The sequence below is a fragment of the Pungitius pungitius genome, chromosome 4 (assembly GCF_949316345.1).
Source record: "Pungitius pungitius chromosome 4, fPunPun2.1, whole genome shotgun sequence".
Lineage (NCBI taxonomy): Eukaryota > Metazoa > Chordata > Actinopteri > Perciformes > Gasterosteidae > Pungitius > Pungitius pungitius.
Window position 1 is genome coordinate 10,425,535 of NC_084903.1, and position 23,488 is coordinate 10,449,022.

At 41.3% G+C, this 23,488-nt stretch overlaps 1 protein-coding gene across 8 annotated transcripts; it reads left to right on the plus strand.

The window, feature by feature from the left end:
- Positions 1-294: 294 nt before the first annotated feature.
- lmo7b (LIM domain 7b) lies at positions 295-22,183 on the plus strand. Of its 8 annotated transcripts, none has more exons than XM_037455442.2 (31): positions 295-394; positions 513-590; positions 3,111-3,181; positions 3,680-3,749; positions 4,717-4,823; positions 5,333-5,363; positions 6,686-6,799; positions 6,873-6,999; positions 7,720-7,855; positions 10,293-10,352; positions 11,002-11,155; positions 11,451-11,596; positions 11,813-11,996; positions 12,079-12,261; positions 12,424-12,684; positions 13,542-13,874; positions 14,767-14,881; positions 15,482-15,643; positions 15,764-15,939; positions 16,060-16,123; positions 16,226-16,285; positions 17,452-17,477; positions 17,613-17,720; positions 17,832-17,921; positions 18,854-19,038; positions 19,275-19,319; positions 19,564-19,616; positions 19,704-19,875; positions 19,995-20,180; positions 21,280-21,372; positions 21,632-22,183. In XM_037455442.2, exons 2-30 carry the CDS (start codon positions 522-524, stop codon positions 21,347-21,349), a joined length of 3,558 nt encoding a protein of 1,185 aa, XP_037311339.2. In that variant the 5' UTR covers positions 295-394; positions 513-521; the 3' UTR covers positions 21,350-21,372; positions 21,632-22,183. The 8 variants fall into 8 exon arrangements, with proteins under 8 accessions (XP_037311339.2, XP_037311367.2, XP_062417708.1 ...); XM_062561723.1 differs by having other exon boundaries at positions 339-418; XM_037455461.2 differs by having other exon boundaries at positions 340-418; positions 18,857-19,038.
- The last annotated feature ends 1,305 nt before the right edge of the window (positions 22,184-23,488 follow it).

A 23,488-nucleotide genomic window follows, 5' to 3' on the forward strand; every position in this document is an offset into this window, starting at 1 on the left:
TGAAGATACTGAAGAGGGATAGTAGAATGAAAACAGGCGGGTTGGTCATGTGTAAACAGAGCTATATACTGTCCTGTTAGATTACAAAATAATGTGTTTTTAATGGGAGGATTTCAGCTTAGTTTTTTTCAAATTGTATAACCAACAGTAAAGTAATGAATATGTCAGTCAGTGTCTCGCATCAGCAGTCCACCAGCGGATTCGATGAGACTCCACAGCAGATGTTCCTCTATGTTCCACTTCAGATCCAAAACTTTGCTCAGTAGTTCAGAAGTGGGCGGAGACCTTTCTCTTCACTTCAGCCAATGGGCGAACCGTTGTGAGTGATGGGAAGAGTCGGGTGCAGAAGTGCGCACCGATAACCCGGCTGTCAATTAGCGGAGAGCCTTCACCGGTGAGCAGCTACGCACGGCGCGAGGTGATTAAGCACGCGGCGTTTTGTTTGGAAATTAAAAAAAGGACACGAATTGACCTTTTGTTACTAAGACGGAGCTGTGTTGTCCCTTCACCAGAGTCGTGCGATGGAGTGGCGCCAGCAGACCAGTGTGAGCTGTGAAGAGGCCTTCAACGAGGCTCAACGCTGGATCCAGGTACGCGCTTCACTTCCATCCTTCTGTGCTCCTCTTTAGCTCACCTGGGCGCAAGTCAACCGGGCCAAATGTGACCAGTCACTTAACCCCATCGAGGAGACGGAAAATCTATTCTGTCTCCCACGAACTTAAGTTCACCGACTTATTTTTTAAATGGGAGAGGTAGCGCGATAAGACTTTGGTTAAGAGTTTGCCTCCTCACAGAGGGAGCCCTATGCGAGAGGCTTCTGTGGTTGCACAGATAAAAGTGATTTGACTGTAGCACTCACACCCCCACTGAGGGAAGTGCACGTTGAATTGAAAGCACATGGGCAGGCAACGTTAGGCCTTACTCTGTGAGAAGGTTTGTTCTTTACTGTCACTATCTTAATGTCGTGGTGTCATAAAAGCTCTTGTAGGGAAGGCTGATGCAAATTAACATCCAATGTAACACAATGATACATTTATCCAGCGCTGTCTTTGGCTTCTCTATTAATGTTGTCTATTAATCTGTCCTCGACAAATACCCCAAAGTAATGTTTGTCAACTGAGACGCGATAATCTCCACATTGTGGAGAATGTGGTTTATTTTATGGCAAAGAATTTTCTAGGTCGTTAAAGGCTGCTGCTGTCAAAAACATTGAAGTCGCAATCTTGAATCCTAACCAATGAATACAACTTGTAGGCTGTGGACACGGAATGTTGACCAACTCCAAATGGCACCATTAATGTCAATTGTGTCAGAGTGGCTCATTAGGAGAATTCTGTCCTGTGTGTTCTTGGCACGAGGCCCATGCCAATTTAACCTTGTTTTCCTGCACCGGTGACTGACGGGCTGGATGGGTGAGCAGTGATGAGGTGTGTTTGTTTGTCTGTGTGTTTTTGTGAGGGAAGCCAAGCGTGCTGCTTTTTAACGCAATGGCAAATGGTTCCATGAATTTTTCCCCCGTGCCACACATCAGGAACGTGTTGGCGCCAATACTCGGTGTAACAGATTGCAGGATAATAAGCTTGTCCGCAATTGTTGCTGTTCATCTTTAGCACAGTGCTGGCAATTGCAGGTAAATGTCTGCTCAATTTCTGCTGGACTTGAGAGGAAATAAGAACATATTGGCCTCTTCTACATTATGTAAACGGTCTATTTAGTCTTCAGTGTTCCCCCTAGGTTTACAACTGCGTGGGAGGGGGGGGGGGGGTGTCACACTGACATATTTCGACATATTTATGTCTGTGGAACTGCCGTGCGTGGGGAAAAATAATAACAAAAAACATTAATATTTTTGCACACTTTTCCATCGGGCGGGGGGAGGCACCCCCCTATTATAATAGGTAGAGGAAACACTGGTCTTGCTGTAAAAAGATCACAACATTGCCTACACGCCCTGACTAGGAGAGTTCATCTCCACCTGTAAATGTCCAAGGGGACATCTTTTATCTGCTCTACAGTGTATAATCCTAAGATCTGCAACACAAATCCATGAAAATAAATGACAGTTAAAGTTCTGGTGCCATAGAACAGTGTCCATCTTGACCAGGTGATTGTGTTTGATGGCGTTAACCTGGCACTGTGGCGTTTGTCTGATTTTGCCCGGTGCCCACTGCCGAAAATGAGTTGTGACTGTGGCTTCCTGAGGGGAATAATTAGTGAGAAGAATAGCATTTTGGGGCCCTGTGTTAGTTATGGAGCTGAACCGTAATAGCCCCATTTTTATGTCCTCATTACAAATCCCACAATGCAGTGTGCTTGCTTTGGCTCTGTAAAATCAGTTTAGATGCCTTCTTTGTTTTAATAGAAAACATAGTTGATGTTTTTGGTGGGAATGTTTGTCCATGTAAACATGGCCCGATGTTATGCTGTTTAGATATTTTGTGATTACAGCGCCTAGCTTTTTGTGCAGCAGTCGGCAGTTTTTCCCTGCTGATTGTTAACAGTATCCAGCTCACTTAATTTAATTTACGTAGCTTCATTTTACCGTTGAGAACTACGACATGGGAGTGTTTTCACAGAGGGCTGAAGAATGACTTTAATTAACTCCAACCAGGACGTTGTTTTGCTAATTCTTGCCATAGTTTCTTTTTTGTCCTCCTAACAGCCATAGAAAAGGGTTATGTTTATAAAGTGCGTAAAGGACCAAGTCATTCGTCAACAGTGGACCCAAACACTTAAATTAAACTAAATAGTTTTAACACCATAGAGACCTCACTGCACTTAACAAACCAAGTTAGGTTAAAATCTAACTTATTGAAGCCAGTTATGGAGCCCGTTTCAGTGATAGCAATATTTGATAAATAATGGTTATTTGGGATCTGGGAAAATAAGCTGATAATGATTATATATTCTTTCAAACATTTTGTTAATGATGCCCTAAATAGTTGATAACTGACTTACAGACATTCTTTGTCATTTTGTGGCTTCCCCTTGTTGATACCTACCAGTCAACCTTCTCAAACTGTAATTTTAGTATAAACTCATAGAATTCTGTTTGCATTCTGTGGCAAACTACAAATGTAATGATAAAAAAACAACTTTCTTTTTTAAAGGAAGTGACTGGAAAATCATTTGGCTCCAACGACTTCCGTGCTGCGTTGGAGAATGGAGTCCTGCTTTGCGAGTAAGTAATTCTGCACAAACCTTTTTACAATGTCACCTTTTACTTCCAGGGAATTAAATTCAAGCTAAATGATGAGGGAACCTCTGCTTAGATAGTGTTTTGCTAAACCTGCTTTTCAGTTGAGATAAACATTACCAAACGCATATGAAATCAATGAACGAATTACATATTTTCTCCAACAGTCTAATTTTATATCAATTCTTGTGCAGTGGAGTTTCCTGTAAATAATGGACCTTTTTTATAACATTAACTTGTAGCTGCAAAGAAACACTGAGTCTTGCCCAGACATATAAAGCTCTGGCTGTTTGTATACCCGTTTGATTGTATCTTATACTAATGAGTTGCCTTTAAAAAAAAAAAAAGTTGTATAAATATTTTTGTTGGAAGCTAATGTGTATTAAGCCTTTTTTGTGGAATGAGACCCTCAGAATACCATTATACATTGTTTCCAAATATGTGTGTCATCAAACTGAAATGTTCGAAAACTGCTTCTTATAGCTTGATCAACTGTCTGAAACCTGGCGTTATTAAGAGAGTTAACCGGCTTTCTACTCCCATCGCTGGCCTGGTGAGTTCATGAATTTACAGTTGATGTGTGTGTGTGTAGGTGGCAGGTAGCTTTGTGGTGTGGCTCTGGATCCACGTATGAAAAAGACTCCTGCTAGCCAGGAAGTTGACACATTTAGTGGTTTCCTGTTCAATGCTATGAGGCAGTGTTGCCTCAGTCTGAATGACCCTGAAACTGGATTTTGGTTCGACGACTATACTGTTGAATATATATGATGGTTTCATATGGCATGAATACAAATTTTTATTTGGGCTGCAGGCTGAGTTTTCTTCGGCTAGTTTAATTGCCAAAACTGCCCAAAGGGATGAAGGCATCGACACATTTCAAATTCTGAATAAATACACCGAGCACAATGGTGGATGCTGGACTGAAGGAGTGTGTCTGGTGCAGATGCAGCAGAGAATCTGGAGTTACTTTGACCCTGAACATTTTGATTACTGAAACCGATATGTCTTTATGGAATTTTCAAAATGTTAAAAAAAAATCTGTAAATGTATCTACTATAAAGATTAGAATATGTAAAGACTATAACAAATTATTAAAACCAGGATTTGTTTTTTGAACCAGGGACATTTTTAAATGTATGATTTAAATAAGTCGAAACCGCTATTAAGATACTGCATGCTCTGCCCAGCTTTCATGAATCCTTTTTTAATAATAACTTATTACTTTTTTTTTTATTAACATGTTAAACTTCCATGAACCAATGTGATTTTTAAATCACATCAAATTTTTAAATTTAAAAGTATTTGAATTTGTCTTGACTAATTCATCAAGAATAACGGTGGACGCAGCCCTATTGGTAATGTATTTTTTAGAACAGGCTTTTGTTTTGCTGTAGTTTTCGATATCAGACTGTTGGAATTCACCCTGCTCTCCTGACATTACTTCAAACTGCATTTACAAGCTCTTCTGATTCTCTTTCTACCTGCACTCAATTTGCTGCCTCGGTCATTTTAATCACCAGGATAACGTCAACGTATTCCTGAAAGCCTGCGGAAAAGTGGGACTGAATGTGTCTCAGCTGTTTCATCCAGGCGACCTGCAGGACCTGTCCACTCGGGCAACACTCAGGTACAGATGAAGTGCACAAGCAGTGTCTTGTCAGGTTAAGTGAATTTGTGCAACTGCCTAAAGCTACTGGCACTCATGCCACCACAGAGATGCCCACATTTTTACTTCTGACAGTCAACTAACTTGACAGATATCATCGCTTGATTTAAATGTGTTCTGCGTTGGCTGCACATTGTTCAGCGCATGCAACACTGAGGTGGTTTTAACTGTAACGCCTTTGTTGGAAGTTTATAGTCCGAGACACCCGACTGCTTTGCATTTTTTAGAAGGTATGAGCTGTGCCTGATGACAAGCTGCTGCTTTGTACACATTGATAGCCCGTCTCTCCCTGTACGTTCTGATAAGTAGCTTGCAAATGAGAAGGCTTAAAAGGCTACTGTAGATCTCTTCCCCCCCCCCCCCTCCCTCCCCTCCAAATACCTCATTTGTTAACAGTACATTTTAAATTGTATCGAAGAGGATGTTACTCTTCTGTAATAGATACTTATTCATCTTTTTTCTCATTTTAGGCAAGATGAAAGTGACCGAAGACTCAAAAACGTAAGTTTGATTGGAATGTATGCTCCATATAAACTTTTTTCCTGTTAATTACATGTGTACACGCTTGTGTGCACGGCTGGTATTTTACATGTTTCAAAGTGTATGAAGTTGTTCGGTTATCTGGGAAGCTTCATTTGAATCACACAATAGCTGGGAACATGGACACAGTAATGAGGATGTTTGTCAGAGCACTTTCTTTGAAACGGATGTAGAATTCTTTGAATTCACAAATTAGGGTCAATCTGCATCTATTGAAATCCAGTTTTTGTGCAGCTCTCAAACTAGGTGCAGTAAACAATTTAAGTTACATAGCTTTGCTCCACTGATTTCACGTACAGCGCTGATGCCTAGTGAATTAATGTTGGTGTGTTCTGTTGCACATTTAGACAAAACAGATTTCAGGGTGCCTAAAATAATGACTTAAAAAAATCAAATCTAGCAATTAACACCATTAGCAATAGATTGAACTTTAAATGTGGTGTGTAATGATTTTGCTTTTCCTGACAAATAATAAACTCTATGCATGAACCCTTAATGCTTGTTGACACTTGCGTATACAAATGAGGGAGAACTAAACAATTTTAGCTTCAATGATTTTAAATGGGAAAAGATGGCCAACAGAAATGTGTATTTCTGATATTGCTTATTAGTGACTTGGTCATTTGTGCTGAAAACATGAAGTGACTCTAAGTTGGTTTAACTCTGATAGCTTTAATTCTGAGATGATGTCCGCAAGATTGTCTTCAATGGGCCGGTGAGGTAGCTGTTACGGACACTATTCAAGCTTAACAGGGAATCCATTGAGGTATTTAACCCCTTCGTCAGGTCCGTGCTATAAAATAGCACACTTTTCTCTGCGCTGAAAAAGAAAACTGCCATTTTAACATCTGTTAAAATTGTTCCCTCCGCCTCAAAGCAAATGAGAACGAGTGGTATCCAAAGGGCTTTCATGTCAGTGAAGTGGTCCATACCCTCACGTGCCATTACACTCTGTCCTAATTATTAGTGTCAGGATTGTCTGTCTGTCAACACTTCTGGAGTGTTTTGAGCACCAAATGGAAAAGTATCTACACTAAATACTTTCTTTTTTGTATAGTCATATTTACTTTTATTTTTGTAGCTTTTGAATTCAGTTGTGGAAGTTTTTTGCTCGCTTGGATTCTTAACTGCCGAACTGCACTGCTGCGTGTACGTTTCTTTTTCTTTTTAGTTGGAGAGGAGTTTGATCGAGGAAACTTATAGAAAACCCTACACTTTTCTTTTTTAGCAGGTCAGGGTGAAGGAGGTGTGTTTGGTTGGTGACATGGTTTTCTCTCTCTCAGGTCCTCGTCACGATCTACTGGTTGGGTCGCAAGGCTCACTTGGACGCATTCTACACTGGTCCTCAGCTCAACTTCAAGGCCTTCGAGGGGCTCTTGGGATTGGCCTTGTCTAAAGTGAAGTGCTCTTCCAGCCTTCCACTTTTTTTCAAATGATTTTATGGACTTCAACTCTGCATTCTAAATCTAGGCGCTAGATGAGGGCTGGTATCCAGAGAGGGAGGAATGTCGCGGCCTGAGACCGAGCTACGGATCTGCCAAATCTGTGGACAACATTGACTCTCAAGATTTCCGAACCCTCCGCCCAAACAGTGAAGGTACGTCTGTCCACGGCTTGTGCCCTCTACACCGCCCGATTGAAGCCTGACTGCCTTTTTTGTTTGACTGTAAAATGTAGATACTGTAAACTTTAATATTTACTGAAATCACTCTGTAATCAAACAGTTGGGCTATATGTGACACATTCTTTACCTTTCGCATCTATTTTGTTTTGATGCATTGAGTTTCTGTTCGTGGGTTCCTTTTATTTTTATTTTTGGAAGGGGAAAAATAAACTGCTGATACAGCTGGAGGCGAAGACCTCATCAATCCAAACTTTTGTGAGAAGAGACTTACCTGCTATCAGTCAATCAGCTAAAAAATGGATGCATTTTTTCATGATTCATTAATTGCACACAAGTTTAAAGTTCCATGTGTTGACACGTTGCTCGTCATGATCAACCAAATCTTAGTTGAATCAACAACATTCTTAAACAATGTGTAATTTGTCTCCGCGGTGCTTGATCTCCGTTTACGTCATTGATAGATTGTGACAAGTTCCACACCGTGCTGATAAAAGTTTGAGTGATGAGAACAGTGAAATACTTTGCTATGTTAAGACTCGGTCACCCACGTACGTGCTAAGGGACACACTCTTATGCGTTATTGGCCTAGTTGGTTTTCTTCTTAGTTGGTTTTAGTTTGTAGGTCATCTTGTTCTTCTCCAGATTTGTATTGTAACTCGTTTCTCATTTCCCACACATTGGCGTGGTCTAAAGGCTGTGGAAGTGACGCTGAAGCTGAGCAGGTCTACAAGATGGAGACAACCAAGCAAAACAGGGGAAAAGGGTTTATCCCTCCGCCACCTCCACGGAGAAAACAAGGCCGGGAGGAGATGGGAAGCCCATTATCCAGGTACTGAAAATGTGTCTCCTTTTGAGAGTTTACTGACTGCCACTAACCAACTTATCAATAGTCAACGTTTCCCAGTGGTTAATGTTTTATGATTTTTCTTTTTCTATTCGTGTTTAAACATGTTTATTTACAATTGCACTGATTTACTAAATGTCAAATTTCTACTGGAACATACATGAGAAAAGAGACATTTTATCTCTGGACTCGACTTGTAATCCAACCGAAAGCATTATTTGCAAAACTGTCATTCAGGGAAAGATTGTGTGTTTAGAGAACTGGCCTCACTATTATCCATCGATAGAAACAATCCATGTCATTATACTATTTGAAACTCATTATCAAATTTCAAGTTTTTCCACTTTATCTTCACACAAAGCTCAAATTGATGATGTGGATAGACGTGCGTTCATTAACACTGTTGTCGCAAGCAGACAGGGCCACTTTTACAGTAATCATTTTTCTTATGTATTATCCCTTGTATTAAGTATTTCATTCTAAAATGGCATTGGAACCAATCGACTCTGTGGTGGCTTTGTTTTTAACACTTGTCTCCAGAGGTCCGTCCATGTTCTATTAATCAACACCATAAGTGGACCTTTGAGATTTTTTTTTTTGTATGTGGGTGATTAATGGGCCAAGAAGTTGTGATTATTATGAGATTTGTGAGCTTGATGTCTTCAATTCTCAACGATTTTACTTGCCAATCTACTGCTTGGATCCTAAGCGTCTCAACTAAAAACAGTGACTTTGCGTCCATGCGTTAATCATCAGCCACGATTCCACCGTTAACATTTCGTAGCCGCTCCGAACATTTCTGTGATACTATTTTATCTAAAGTGATGTCCTTGTGATACGACATAGACGTGGGTATCCCGCTCTTTGCCGCAGCATTGAAGATGATCCTTTCCCCACGCAACCTCGCCACAATGCGAGTCCTTCAGAGTGTGCCATTGATGAAGAGCTTTTCCTGAGAGCTCTGTGCGAGGACGATTCTGAGGATGATTATACAGACGCTGACCCCGTCCTCGATGACTTGTATTTCCGGCGAATGCAGCACACCCTTCATCAGACACCCAACAACCCAAACTATGACCGCTTCTTACCCCGATATTGGACACCTGAAGAGGACACTCGTGTGCGCACAATCTACCTCGGCTCTCGTAAAAGACCCTGGTATCGTAAAATGCAGGGCTTAAGGTTTGTTGGCTGATTTTACTGCTCTGTCAGGCGCAAATGCTTATTTATAAATATATAATTTACTAATCCAAGTTGCAGTTTTGTATAACTTTCATTGTTTTAGAGAATTTGCTTTCAAAGAAGCAAAAAAACGTTGCATGGCTAGAGTGATGTTGACAGTACATCTCAGTGAATGTACTGTAGTGAAACCTTAAGTTTAGTTTGTGGCGCTAAAATGTTATGATTGCATGTGATCAGTTTTTGAATGTTTTTGGCTATAGTTTATGAGACACGTACTAAAACCTTCATAACTACTGCAGCAGCTTAACTCTCAATCTGCTATGCAAATGGGAATAGCTAGCACTACTTTGCAAGACAGATAAAACAAGTTCAAATCTTAACTCAACATCTTTAAATTTTGCATTCATGTAATTTCTGTTAATGTTTCGCATCTTCTGTGTCTTTAACTGTAGCCATAAAGTATCTGGTTCTTCCTTGGAAGTATTTGACGTAATTTCCTGGCTGGTGACATCTGCTGCTGTGCAGAACATCCCTGCTGCATCTGGAGAGCATCAAAAAGTTTCCTCCTAAGCCTTCTCTTTTGTTGTCATGTAACAAATTCTCAAAGCGCACCTGTTACTGCACTTGCAAATCCCTAATCCATCAGCTAACTACTTTGACATGCAAATGTTTCCCTGTTTATCAGAGATATTCCATGACATTATCATAGAAAAATTAAACCTGCTTTGAATTAGCACTGCTACTGTTGTTTTCACAGGTACTATGTAATGGCTGCCATTTATCTCTTTGCTGATGATGTGAGACGTTTTTAGTGACTCATTAGTTCATGACTGTTAAACAGATGACTCGCGTGCCTTGTCATACTTTTGATGACAGAATCAGTCATATATCACACCTCTCGTGCCAGCGCTAATGTGTTCCAGTTCACTTTCTGTGTGACTGTGCCTGTGGTCTGGACATATTAAGTGTATCAATAAACTAATATATTGCACATTTCTTCTGCCAAGATCTAATTTTATGTTTTGTATTGCAGCTGTGGTACTGAATGCATGTTTTTGTATCTGTAAAATATTTCCTGCTAATGTATAGAATGCCTCTTATGTGTTTCGTGACCCTTCTCATTCCTGGCCTTCATTGTTTGATACCATGCTGTTTATTACGTTGTCAAACCAAGTAGGTGCCTTTTTTATATTTAGATGGTAGTGTTTTTATTTGAAGACTCTTTTCTTTGGTTCTGTAGAACTTATCAAATCCAGGTCAGACCTGAGAGACCAGTCCAGGTCAACCCTGGCTGGATTTGGTGAGTCCCTCAGTTTTGCTTTGTTGCCGCTTGCTCGGAGTATGCCTTTGTTTGTTAACCTGCCTAATTTACGCTGCAAACATAATCTGCCTTTTTGTAAAGATGAAGCGCATGGAATACTTCCCACGATTAGTTTTCCTGACCGTAGAATTTATGACAAACTACAGGATTGCTTGTAATCACTGTTTTGGTTCCTCCCATTTAACTCATGTCACTGTTTTTATACACCACCTGCTAAATGCTGTTGTAATCTATTTGAATGTCATCTGACACCCTCCGTTGCCCACAGCAGTGCTATTACTAGTTGCAAGTCCTGGCTGTCCTATCCTGACGGCAACATCTGTTCCTATTCATATTGCTGCGTTACTTGACTTGCATGACTCTCCTGCTTGCACTTTGCTAAGGATTTTGTTGTTTGAATGCAGAATGTGTCATGCTGTTAATAGTGTGGCGTTCTGTCTTGTGATCTTCGATGTACTGTGGGGCTTTGAGCTGACATTGAGCATGATGAGAAAGTAACGTTTGTGCGCTGCATTGCACTATTCTACTATTCATCCTTTTTCTGCTACATGGTGCTGCTTCCGTGTTGGTTTGCACTGTAGATCTGCAATTTATTCCCATTTCCTGCCTCTTTGCCCGTCTGAAACAGGAGCAAATCACTCAGTGACATTCCGATGGTGTACCCTGTGCGTAAAGTTCCTGATGGGAACACCATTTATGCTTTGGACCACAAAGAGTGCGGCCTTGAAAACAAACGGAAGTGTAGCGTTGCTGCCAAGGACAGTGAAGCTCAGTGGCATGACGTAAGTCTAGAAAAGCCTCGCCCCCTCAAACTGATGTAGACAAAGAAATGCATTTGCAAGGTCACTTTAGTAGTGGTTAGTGGGATAAGCACCCAATTGTTTCTCAGCACAGGAAGTTCTCAATTAACTAAATGTGAATATGCCAGAATATCTATGTCATAACCTGTGAAATTAATCTCAACAATGTTTTAAGGTTTGATCAGATGGAAGAAATTGGGTTTAAAACAATCTTCAACATTACATTGACGTTTTCCAAATATAAGAAACGGGGTTAGAGTTGTGCATTTTGTTTCAGGACTTGATGAAGTGGAAGAATCGTCGCAGGAGCACAAAGTCTGACCTCCGCAAGAAATCTCAAGAATGGGACCAAGTCATTAACCAGATGGCCATTGGTGCCATGAATAGATTTGAAAAGAAAGAAGTACAAGGCAGACTGCCACGGTATGCATGTGCCACAAATGCAGTGAGGAGATCTTAAGTTGACTCTTCCAAACGCTGTTGCTACCAACAATTGTTCCAACTTTCTATAGCTGGTGACCTTGCTTGATAACTGTTGAGGCCGCCACAGTTAATTCATGTAATATGACACATCTCTCCCCCATCTCTTCTGCTTCCTTTTTATTACATCCGCTCCTTCCTCCTGTGACAAATCCCCAGAGACCAGCAGTCCCCACGCAGGCATTACGCTTCCCCTCGTCCTTACTCCACCTCTCCGCCATCAAAATCACCGAGCTGTAATCTCCGCCCACATACTCGGGCTCTGCTGGCCTGCAGCTACTCCACAGAGGCACCTTTCAGCCCCACGTCTCCACTTGGCACCTACAACTCAGCCTGCGCTTCGGTACGTTGTGCCTGACCTTCATCAACGTCCCTGGACATGTTGATATTATTGTGAAAATATATATTTAATTTTGCATCATTAGGGATCCTCATTTGCCGCTAGGCCTGCCTCTAATGGGAACATACTGGGAGAGAAGACCTACGCTGCCTCCTTGGCTTCAGATGGTGCAAGAGTTACCACCCCTTCTCTAGACTTTCCTTTCAGCTCCCAGACCCAAGTCAAGGCACAGTGCAGCCCGGCTCCTCTCCAGCCCACGACACCACTGGTACAACCGGAAAACGTTTTCACAACCCAAAATGTTACTCTGAACACAACTTCACAGCTCACAAGTGAGACCACAGAACCACCAGGGATCCCGCTGAATCCATGTGGACTCAGCGGGATCCCGCTTTCCGCGATTTCAACATTGCGCCCCAATGTTGATCAGGCAGGTGTTGCTGTGCTGGAGGACACGTCCCAGAGAGTATGCCAGAAGAGCTCTGTGGAACCGGCCGTGGAGCAAGGCGCAGGCCAGCAGGTTGCAGGCGTCTACAAGTACTTGTCCAGGACAGGATCATGGTCCGGCTCGGCCAGCCTTCCTCGTGGCTACCGGCGGTCAGAGGGCTCGTCTCGTCTCTCTTCTGCAATCACGCCCAGACCCTTTGGTACCAGGCAGTCCAGTGTGTCCTCACTGCAGAGACCGTACAGCGTGAGTACATTATTATAACTGTCAAAAGAATTCATCCTTCTACATTTTTATGTTGTTCACAAACGCTACTATTGTAAAATGAATTATATAAAGCAGTTGGGCACTGTATTTTTAATATATTACTCATAGGAGGGTTATCAATGCAATTGGACTAGTTTCTGCTTGCACATTTGCACCCAACAAGTATTTAAATTGGTGGGATAACTACTCTTTGGGAACCTTTGGAACCAAATGAACTACTCTCAAAGTCATCTACAAGGAAAATCTTGCCTGGTTTGACTTGTTTTATATGGGCCTGTCAAACGTGTTAATCCATGTGATTACGGTCTCCTTTTTAAATGAAGACAATCTCAAAATGCTGGTAAGTGTAGTGATTATGGTTCTGGCATAATAGAAATGCGTTGACTCTCAATTTGAAATTAGTGTGTGAGATTTTGAACTTCAGGGCGGTTGTAATCCAGTCTAGGGTTCATGCTCAGGAGGGCGCACAGGGACTTGATTAGTCAGCCAAGAAGGTCTAAACTAGTTAACGTAATGAGAGCATTTCCTCTGTGTGTGGAAGGGAGGGTGCGTGTGTGGATGTGCGTGTGTTTCTATAAGAGTAAGCTTGTGTTACCCTGTTTTCTTGGATCTCCCTCCTTATTAATAATGGAAACACTGGAGCACCATTGTGAACGGTGTCAGCTCCCTACAAGATTCCACATTTCTATTTTCACACAGCACTGTTTGGTCATACACGATCAGTTCCAGCTGTCTAACTTTGGCAAAGTCACATGTCAAATGCTGCAGAATGAATGTGGCACTAAAATCCTTCTGTACTGTCCTTGTGAGCACGTGTTGTTTTTGTTAATCTCCAGGTAGACGACAACGAGGGTCGGCTTTTAAAGAGTGAGAAAGAGGAGCCTTTTTCTCCAACCACCAAATCTTCTCTCAAAAGGCAGAATGCGACCGCCCATCTGAAAGGTCAGCACCCGGCCTCCATCAAACCGGAGGAAGCTAACCAGGCGAAGCAGAGTGGCACGGCTCAGACGGGGGAGGTGAAAGGTGCCACTCTATCCAGCAAGACCAATGCCTACAACTATCAGCCCTACTCCCAAACCAAGCTAGTTCCTCGGCCGTATGCTAACCCGCAGAGTCACCCCACCAAAGGCTTGACCCTTCCTTCTCATGCCAGCAATGACCTCCCAAAGGTATGCTGGGTTACTCTTCACGATAGAGGTTTTTTACTGGGTATATAAATGTTTAATGTTTGTCTTTCTAGGAATTATTTTCGTAATTTTTTTTTAACGGGATTATCAATTTCAATTATCTGTCTGTGACTGGGTCTGTTAATCAATAGACCATCTGAATTAAGCCAAATTTGGATTAGAACCAGGAAGAACCAGGCAAATGGATGGAAAATCACTTTTCCGAATGGTCTCAATCAATTCTCTACTTAGAAGCAATGATCAGTCGGCTGATATTTATTGTGATTTAATAAACAACAAATAGTTCACAACGTAAATCAATGAGTGGGACCCATTGTTCTCACGTTCTGAGATGTCAGGATCAGAGCTATGCAGAGGAAAAAGAACAACAATTTACATATTGTAATTTCTGATTGCTCTTGAAATGTCTTACACTTCATATAATACGCAGCTAGTAGCCTAAATTAAAATGACATTTGAATGACGAGTCAAACATGGAGCAAACATTTATATTCTTAATGCCTTCCTTCACCCACACAGGTGAGTCAGTCTCTAATCAGCAGTGTAAGTGAAAACACGTATGTGTGGGTGTGCAGGGCTGTTAAATTGTAGAATGCCTCAAGGCAATAACTTCAGTTGCAGGTGATTCAATACTGCACAAGCATTGGCCTAGCAATGCATCTACATAACAAAAAAAAATATTTGATCATAAGGCAGCATTTGTTGCAGCGCTGCTTTATGTTCAGTATTTCACACAATAACCTGGTCCCTTGGTGGATATCTTACTGTATGGATCTAGTTTCCCCCAGGAACCACCGGACATTGGATCACAGGGTGTCACCTTTTACGTGTGTGTGTGTGTGTGTGTGTGTGTGTGTGTGTGTGTATTTGTCAGGTGGATCACAGTGACATGAGAGTGAGCCTTACTCTTAAACCTAACAGTATACCAGACTTTGGTATCCAGACTCACTGGGACTCCACAGGGGCGAGAGTCGAATACATCCAACCTGGTAAGAATCTTTCAATTTGTGGATAGCTGACATTTTGTTCAATGACACGAGTCATGGTTAATCTGTCAAAGTGATGAATCTTTAAGCCTTGTGTTTTTAAAACAAGATTCCTTTTTTAATTTCTGTGGTGGTAGTGTCACATTGTCCTCAAAGTGATCTTTTCCCACTGGAGCATTTGTTCTAAAATGTCCTGCTTCGCAGTAATTCAATTCAAGACAGTAACATGTTTCAGGACAGACGTCGCATACACAATTGTCTTGGATACACAAACATTGTCAGTTTAAGAGCTATCATAGTAGGGGGCTCCTCATGTGCCTACAAATTTTAAAACTTGTTGACTTTCATGAGCAGTGGCTAATTTGGATGGTGATACTTTTTTGGTGTGCATTTGCTTTACATGCATACAACTACAAATTGTAACCAGACCATAAATATTTGAATAGTTGTGAGAGAGGTGTCACTTACTCTCTGAGGCTTACTGGCCTACTTTTCAACTTAGAACAGCAACCTTTTCTTCAATATTACATCTCAGTACCAGCCTTAGAGTATTTTAATACCAAGCTTCATTCCCATCCCTGACGCCGGTGCCTCTCTTCTCAGGCAGTCCAGCGGAGCTTTGCCAGCTGTGTGTGGACGATGAGATTGTGGCGGTTAATGGAGTTGCAGCGGCACAAATGAACTCCAAACAGTGGAAGGATGAAATTACGTCTTCCCTGCGAACCGGCAATCTGACCATGGACATTCGGCGCTATGGCAACAAGGGTAAGACAATAAGCCAAACATGGTCTTGTGCCACCTTGATTATTTCTCCTAATTTAACCTTTTTGACCAGTGGTCACAAATGGTGCGGCCTTAGTTTTGATGGCTGGTTGTTCCCATTAGATTGGAGCACCAGTGACGGCTTTACTCAAAACCAGCCAGGCCAGAGCAGAATGACCCTCAATCTGACTGCCGCAGCGCCAGTTCTGATAGGTTGCTCCGATCACCATGCCAACAGTTGTACCGCTACAGAAACCACCGTCAGGAAAATGTCCAAAATGAATGGGCAGATGGACAACGTGAGCAATATTTAAGCCAGTCATCTATTACTTCAGTTAAAAAGGATGCACACAACTTCTGATAGTACAGCTTAAAGTGGCGCTCAATGGGTGAATCTTGGCGTTCTTTCACCTGCCCAGGTTGTACACGGTAAAGTCATGCATGGGGAGCTTGCTGACAACCACAAGACAGCCAGAAGTGAAGGTAATGAGGCAATAAAGTTTGCCATGGCAATAACTTAACAAATATATTTAAGAAGCACTCCCTGTACACAATGTAAGCTGATGTTATTTGTTCTTCATATAGATTGCAATAATTTTGGTAGTAAAAATCAGAAAAAGAGGGCGGAATTTTTCAAACTTAAAGGTAAAACTTTGGTTTCAGCTTAAACTACTTGTATAGCAGCTTTTTGTGACTGTTGCTTTGCTTGGTTATTGTTTAAATTGTTTTAATGAGGAAGCTACAAAAACAAATAGTTAGATGCAAAGTGATGGATTGGATGGTACCAGCATACGATATTAGCCTACTACTTAAATACTTTTTTTGTGTACCAAGCTAAAAGCTTCAAGTATTAAATATGTATTTCTTTAAATAAATGTTAATCTATGTTCTTAATTGCTTTTACAAACTGGCAGTAAAACGCTTCTCTTCAGAGCGGACAGCGCTGATCATGTTTAACGTACAACATGGCGTGCAGCAGATGCTTCATTTACTGCTTGGTCTTCTGCACAATGAGTGATGTGTGATGCTCTTCTTTGTGGTTGTTAATGAATCTGCTGTGTGTCGCACAATACTGGCTTCACTCTGCTAACGCCGCAGGATTCAGCTCATGGGTTTACTTGTGTGGTAAATGCTTGCTCGGCATGTGGTTAACATTAAGCAACATGCTAGTTGTTTTCAAACCAACATTTAAACAAAGCATATTTGTATTTCCATGCAATGTGTGAAAAGTTGTTCAATGATTTACTATGGCGTGCTTAAGTCTCCTGCTCAGCTGTTTTTAAGTAGTTGTGTGCAGTATCCAGGCTGGGGATACGTTGGCAGATAGGTGAGCAAATCCAAGACCCCCCCCCCCCCCCCCCCCCGACTTGTGTATTGATCTTTTTATCACTACATTTTTCACCCGGTCCTGCAGGCAAAGCTTTATAGCGGAAAAGCAATAGTTGTATTTTGATTGACAGTGAATATTATTGTGTAGCCACTAAATCAACTGCTGCACACTTAACTATAAAATTTCCTGTTAACCTCCAAATTTGGAGTTGCCGTAGTCTGTGCAGTACATGTCGAGACGGTTTGTGACGAGCGCCGCGGGCAAACATGGTGCACTTTGCAAAATTGAGCAACGCATGAAGACGCTGCAAAAATAAATAATCCATCACCACCAGGGGTCTTTTCAAAATACTTTGGATTCTCAGTCTTCTATTGTGTCCCCAGCCTGTTTGGTGTTTTTTTGGTGGCCTTTATGGCATTACACAAAACTTATAAGCTACTATATCACGTTCCCTCTACTGACCCTTGATTTGTTCACACAGGAGGTTCAGAATCGGCAATATCCGATGTAAGTTACCACGCTACTTGATCAAAGGATGTTTGGATGCATGTTCAAAAATAACGTGTGTGTGTGTGTGTGAAGGGTTGATGTGCGCTGCACTATGATCGTGTTTGAGCCCACAGTCTGTTTGTGTATTACCAGCTCAAAGTGCCATCCCTCAGGCCCTCCTCCTCCAGCTGGTCATGGGACCATGAGGAGGATCGAAGGCGTCAAGAGAAGTGGCAAGAAGAGCAGGAGCGCCTCCTACAGGTCATTTTCTTTTATTTAGAAATAGAACTACAAAGCAGACTTTTGTAACCTTATATTACAACATTACAACATGCAAATATTTTCATGCCATCTCTTTATTTTTTAATTTAGGGGCAATATCAGCGGGATCAGGAGAGGCTTGAATCAGAGTGGCAAAGAGCACAACGAGAGGCAAAGCAGGAGTTATGCAGGAATACGGGGGTAATGCGGAGTGCTCCTCTGAGCCTTTTCCAAACGGCAGAACGGTTTTAGCTATAACTCAGTGACCCTACAAATGTTATACCATATTTTCATCAACTAAGTCGCCGTGGATGTAACTGGCAACAATAACGGGAGACAGAAACCCTCTTATTGTTAACGTACTTAGAAATATCTCATATCAATGCCTTAGTTCTCTTGTTTAAGATTTTAAAGTCACATGATACTGTGAGTATCTCAAAGGTAACTACAGGTCAGTTTATACAGACATGTCAAAATTAGAAAAATGGTCTCACTATGTGAAATTGCTTTTTTTGGGATCATCACACATGAATGTCAGTGGGCTCATTTAAAGAGAGAATCTTTGCTTTCCAGTCAAACTCAGTTGATGTTCTCAAACTCAAAGACTGTTCTAGGGAACCCAATGTGCAGAAAGTTGAGTCATTCAGATTTCTTAAGGTCAAGTGACATAGCTATTGTCTCTTGCCAAAATGTAATGCAACTTTGGAGCGTTAATCAACCCTTTCAGAATATCTAGCCGCAAATTGCATCCCTTAACTATCACTGACTGAATGGTTTCAGAGTTGGTAGAAGGCTCTCCATGAATAGAAAAATCATATTTGCAATGGTGTTCCTGTGCTGTCCAGAAGGTGTTATCTCACTGCACTATTATAAAGATCTGGGGATTTTAAGTTTCCCTAAATATTGTGCAGCTAAAATAAGTTGGTTTCAATCGGCAGCTCTGGCGTGTGTTGACAGTAACGAGTACAACCTGCTAAACCTCACCTTTTTAATGTTCTCTGGCTTCTGCTTTCCTTTAAATTCCGGTTTTCTTTATTGTTGCAGGATTCCTTTTAGAGCCCCTTGGCTCACATTTAAATATCATTGCGTTACATAGTTTCTATAGAATGTTATTTCTTTTACTGCATTTGAAGCAGAACTCCTTTGAGATGCCTGGTGGTGGTGAGAGCCCTGCCAGCACCCAGATCTATGCGAATGGATTGACAAACAAAACCAGAAAAGAGCCGAGCCCTGACCGAGATGAGCTGCAGGAAGCCGGATCGAAACCTCAAAGTAATGCACAAGGAGAGCGGCATGACAAGAATTCAGAACACGCCTGGTAAATCACTTTTTTTTTTTTTTCCTCCCCAACATTGTCAGCTATTTTCCTTCCTGAGTGTAACGGTGATATGAGTGTGTGCTGACTATTGAATGAATGTTTGAAAATTTTGATTTAGAAATTCTTTAACATTTTCCCCTGACTCTTTGTGATCTCTTCTGCATTGCTGCGTTTGCTGAACCTGCTGTTTCCTTCTGCTTCTGCTGGGCCTTAACGCTTCTCGTGCTGTACTTCAGGGCTGAGGACTCCTGCGGCTTTGCTCAGCTGTCTCCTGCACACAGGTCGGCTCTAGTTATCATACAATATTCCTGAAAATTTAGCTTTGGACCTCGATGTCCCTCTAGTCTATAGTATATCTGTCTGATTCTGTGCTCTAGGACAATTACTGACACAAAGTGAGTATGATTTTTGTGGGCATTCTTTAATTACTACCACCTAAAACCTTCTAAAATCAGCATGCACCCAGCATGATGCTGAAAGCCTAATTAAAAAAAAAGATCTTATTAGAGTTCTTTCCTCCCACAGGGCGAAGTCCTGGTCCACACCAGCATTAGCAGGCAGCTACAAACCAGGAAGCGGTTAGTCTACCCTCTGTCGTGATAATCTCCATCTGTTCTGGTGATATGACATTACTGGGCTAACTTGCCACGCTTTGACTGATTCAGGGGATGAGAGGAAGACGAGAGGACAGTCTGTGTCTAATGCTGAGAAAGACCGGCAGCAGATACTGGAGGAGATGAAGAAAAGAACTCAGCTTCTGACTGATAACAGCTGGATACGTCAGCGCAGCAGCAGCTTTTACAAGGAGCCCATCTATGTTGGGGTGCCAATGAAGAGGTGGGTGTATTTGGGCTCCACAGCAACTTGTTGGATGTTTTTTTTTTTTTTTTTTCCTGTCATGGGATTGCCTCATCCCTCTTTTCTACCTGTTTCTGAACTGCGTTGCCTCTCTGCAGGTACGAGTCTCTGGACGACCTGGATGCTTTGCGTCTGTCCGCTCTCTCGACCGCCACATTCAGCTTCCCTCGTCCACACTCTGCTGCTGCAGGTTACCGCGCTCCGACCAGGAACGCTTCCTCCCGCTACAGCACTGGAACAATGTTACCCCAGAGAAATGAATTTGACTCTGCTCATTACGGCGGGTACGTGGTTCCTTTAGAGCCTTTCTCTGGTGTTTTTTTTTTTTAATTATTATTAATTTTGGCTTCACATTGTTAACCAGGATGGTCCGTTAACTTGCTGTGCGTGTCCTGGGTATTGGGGCAACCGTGATCATAGACACTGCTTCCACCTCATCTGTTTCCAGAGTAGAGGTCATGACCAGCTTAAAGTGCAGTTAGAGTAGCTCCAATATTTGAAAGTTGCATTGTGGAAATACACTTGGAGATTTATTAAAGTCCAAATAACGCAGAAAAGTTTAATTTAGTTTTTATTCATTTAAAACTATTTCACCATGGCAAAAAGTGAAATAGAGCAGTAAATAAATGATGATGTACAAAGAAAATGTATTTGCGAAACACATTTCAAGTGCATTTACTCAAATATCCACTAGACGTTGGCTCCAGAATTCCCCAAAAATGGCAAATACATTAAACAGATGTGTCCATATAAAGCTTTCCACAGCTTTGAGGCTCTTTTTAATTACGATGTCTCGTTGTGGCCTCTTGGTCTTCATTGGTGTAATTGCAGATGGCTGAACAATTTACCAGCTAGTGATACACCCGACTAACATTTGCATGATAGTGGTGAATGGAAACACCCATTATATCTTTAGTTGATTTGAAATTCATAAAAATGAAATCCAATTAGACTGACCAATGTGACTGTACCTTTTTGAAATGTCCGCAGGAATATCAAATCGGTAGTTCCAATCAAATCTGCTTAATAGGCATCATTTCACACTGCATGCCGTTAGTCTCTAGTTTTCTGCATGTGGTTAGTTTTGTGGGAGGAGCCAACCTGCTCTCCTGCTTTGCTCGAGATTTTCACAATGAGCATCTAAAACGGAGAACCCCCACAGTTGGTCCACCGATGTTCATTAGCATGTACATGTAAAAGTCACTTCTACATCTCTGTCCATATGTGAACACCCACGTAAATGTATATTCTATGTGCCTGTAACTGGAAATGAAGCTTGGTTTGTCTTTGCTTGGGTGGCGCACAATCTGGTGCAATTATTTAGACACTAAGTTTACAGGTCAGCTAGATTTCTCAACGTTTTTTAATCACCTCTCCCCTCAGTGTGTGGGCTGCCACCAACATCTCAGAGGAACTCGGACTGCAGACCACCAAACCAGAAGCCCCACTGTGAACCCTGCTATTTGCAGCGCAAGGGTGAGTGTTTGTGTTTCTATATTTTTGAATCTGAATTTCTGAATCTGTGCAATTGTCTTTTTTTTATTTATTTTTATGGCACCCTTTCCCTGGCGTGAAACACAGGAATGCATCCTAAAAATGTGCTTTGACAAAATCTACTTTGCCCGCGCTGGACAGCAGAGCAGGAATTTGATTTGGTTGTCAAGTGTCAATGCAACTATATTATTAATGCAGCTTATTAACATTTTGGCCTCTGGTGTCCCCTCCATGTGACCAGCATGCTGTACTACAGATCAGAGAGTGCATCGTGGATCGCTGGGAGCTCCTGTTGGATATACTACAAACACCCAGTGGAAACATCATCCACACAGCCAAGCCGTGCCTTTTTGACTCAAACAGTAACTGCTGGTAAAACTAAACTGATGTGATACATACAATATTAAATATATGGCTCCACATACAAAGTAGACATTTAATAAAGTATAGTTAATGTTTTTTTTTTTTGCTAATGTTTACCAAGATGTAGGTTTAATATATAAAATAAAGTTATTATGAGTGTTTGAATGCTTTTGCTCTGATGTTTTGTCATTTGTCCCTTCTGCTTTTGTCCTTTTTGATATTACTCAAATAGTACGTTAAGGATATTTTATGTTGATGTAACCTATGTGTGAAGGCTCATTTTAATTTTCACTAAAGCACTTTGTTTCGTTCTGTAATCTTACAAAGTGCACTTTGGGGTAAATCAGTGGTATCTGTAATGCATGTGCTTATGTGAAAGTAGGGATCTTAACTGAAACCTTTTTTAGTAAATAAAGTGCATTAACTATGATCTGAATGTATTTCTTTGTGTACCACATGGTGGCATCCTTGGGCTCATGGTAAAAATCATTCAAATAGTTAGAAATGTCAGTTAATTATGCCAAAATAATGACTTGTATAACTTTTTTGTTCTGAAGTATAATGGACCATTTTTCAGTGTTTCCCCTACCATTATGACGGGGTGATGGTAATCTGTATAAAGCATCAACATGAACCTAAACAAACTGTTGCCGGTAGATATACAAGCATAACAAATGAATAGATAACAATCTAAACTCAAGTACAAGATAAACCAGATCCCCTTCTGTTGGTCCCAGAAATGTGTATTTCACATTGACAGACAGCATTTTGTTATCCTTAACTATGCAAAACCTCTTAATGTATACAAAATAAATGGATTTCAAAAGATTGGGACTAAAATATCAAGGAAAGCTTTTAAGTTTAAGAATTGAATGGCTCGCCAAGTCCTCACAAATATGAACGATGGTAAAACACACAAAGTCATAAAATACACTCTGCCCTAATGATTTGAGTGAGTTTCGTCTGTTCGGAGTAGACCTATGGAAAATTGAGTGTTCAAACATTAGGTGACCTCTAAGTTGGCAGAGCAGTTCCTGAAAGAATTTTATTAGTTGAGAATGTGGCATGGACATTTCAGTTTAATCTCTCAGTGGAGGTCTGCTACAACGTCCATGAGGCTTTGCACGGCTGAACATCTCGAGGGAAGTGATGCTCAGACTGGAACCTGTTTGAACAGGCTAAGAATGCCCATACAAACACAAACAAAATACGACCATGTAGAACATGAGTTGTTTTATGCTCTCAATAGAAAGAAACAAATATTCTGCCTCACCTTTAGTTAATCTGGTAATCTGTTGTAAAATGTATCAACCTCTCCATTGTACTAAATCCTGTGATGCAGTAAGATGTAAGGGTGTGGAACGGTAACGCTGGTATGTTTAGAAAGTACTACAATTTAAATATAGATCATTATCAATGTGGAAAGGAACTACTACATGCGTTTTCCATGTACCACTTCCCATGAAAAGGACAAAAGCCTCCATTGTGTGGGGTGAGTTAGAAAGTGCTTCGGGTTGTTTTGGTAAACCGACCGTTTACTGGAAATTGAGGAAGCAAGGTCAATATAACAAAGTGGAACAGTGGAAGAGAAAGTTTTGTGTCCTGCGGACAGAGAGTGGAAATGGCCACAATCTAAAGAATGAAGTGAGCCCCTGAAGTCCCAAATTAGTGTTTTTTTTTTTTTGCCCACTGTACTTTAAAAGAAGGACTTAGTTGTGAGTTCTTCTCTGTTCTG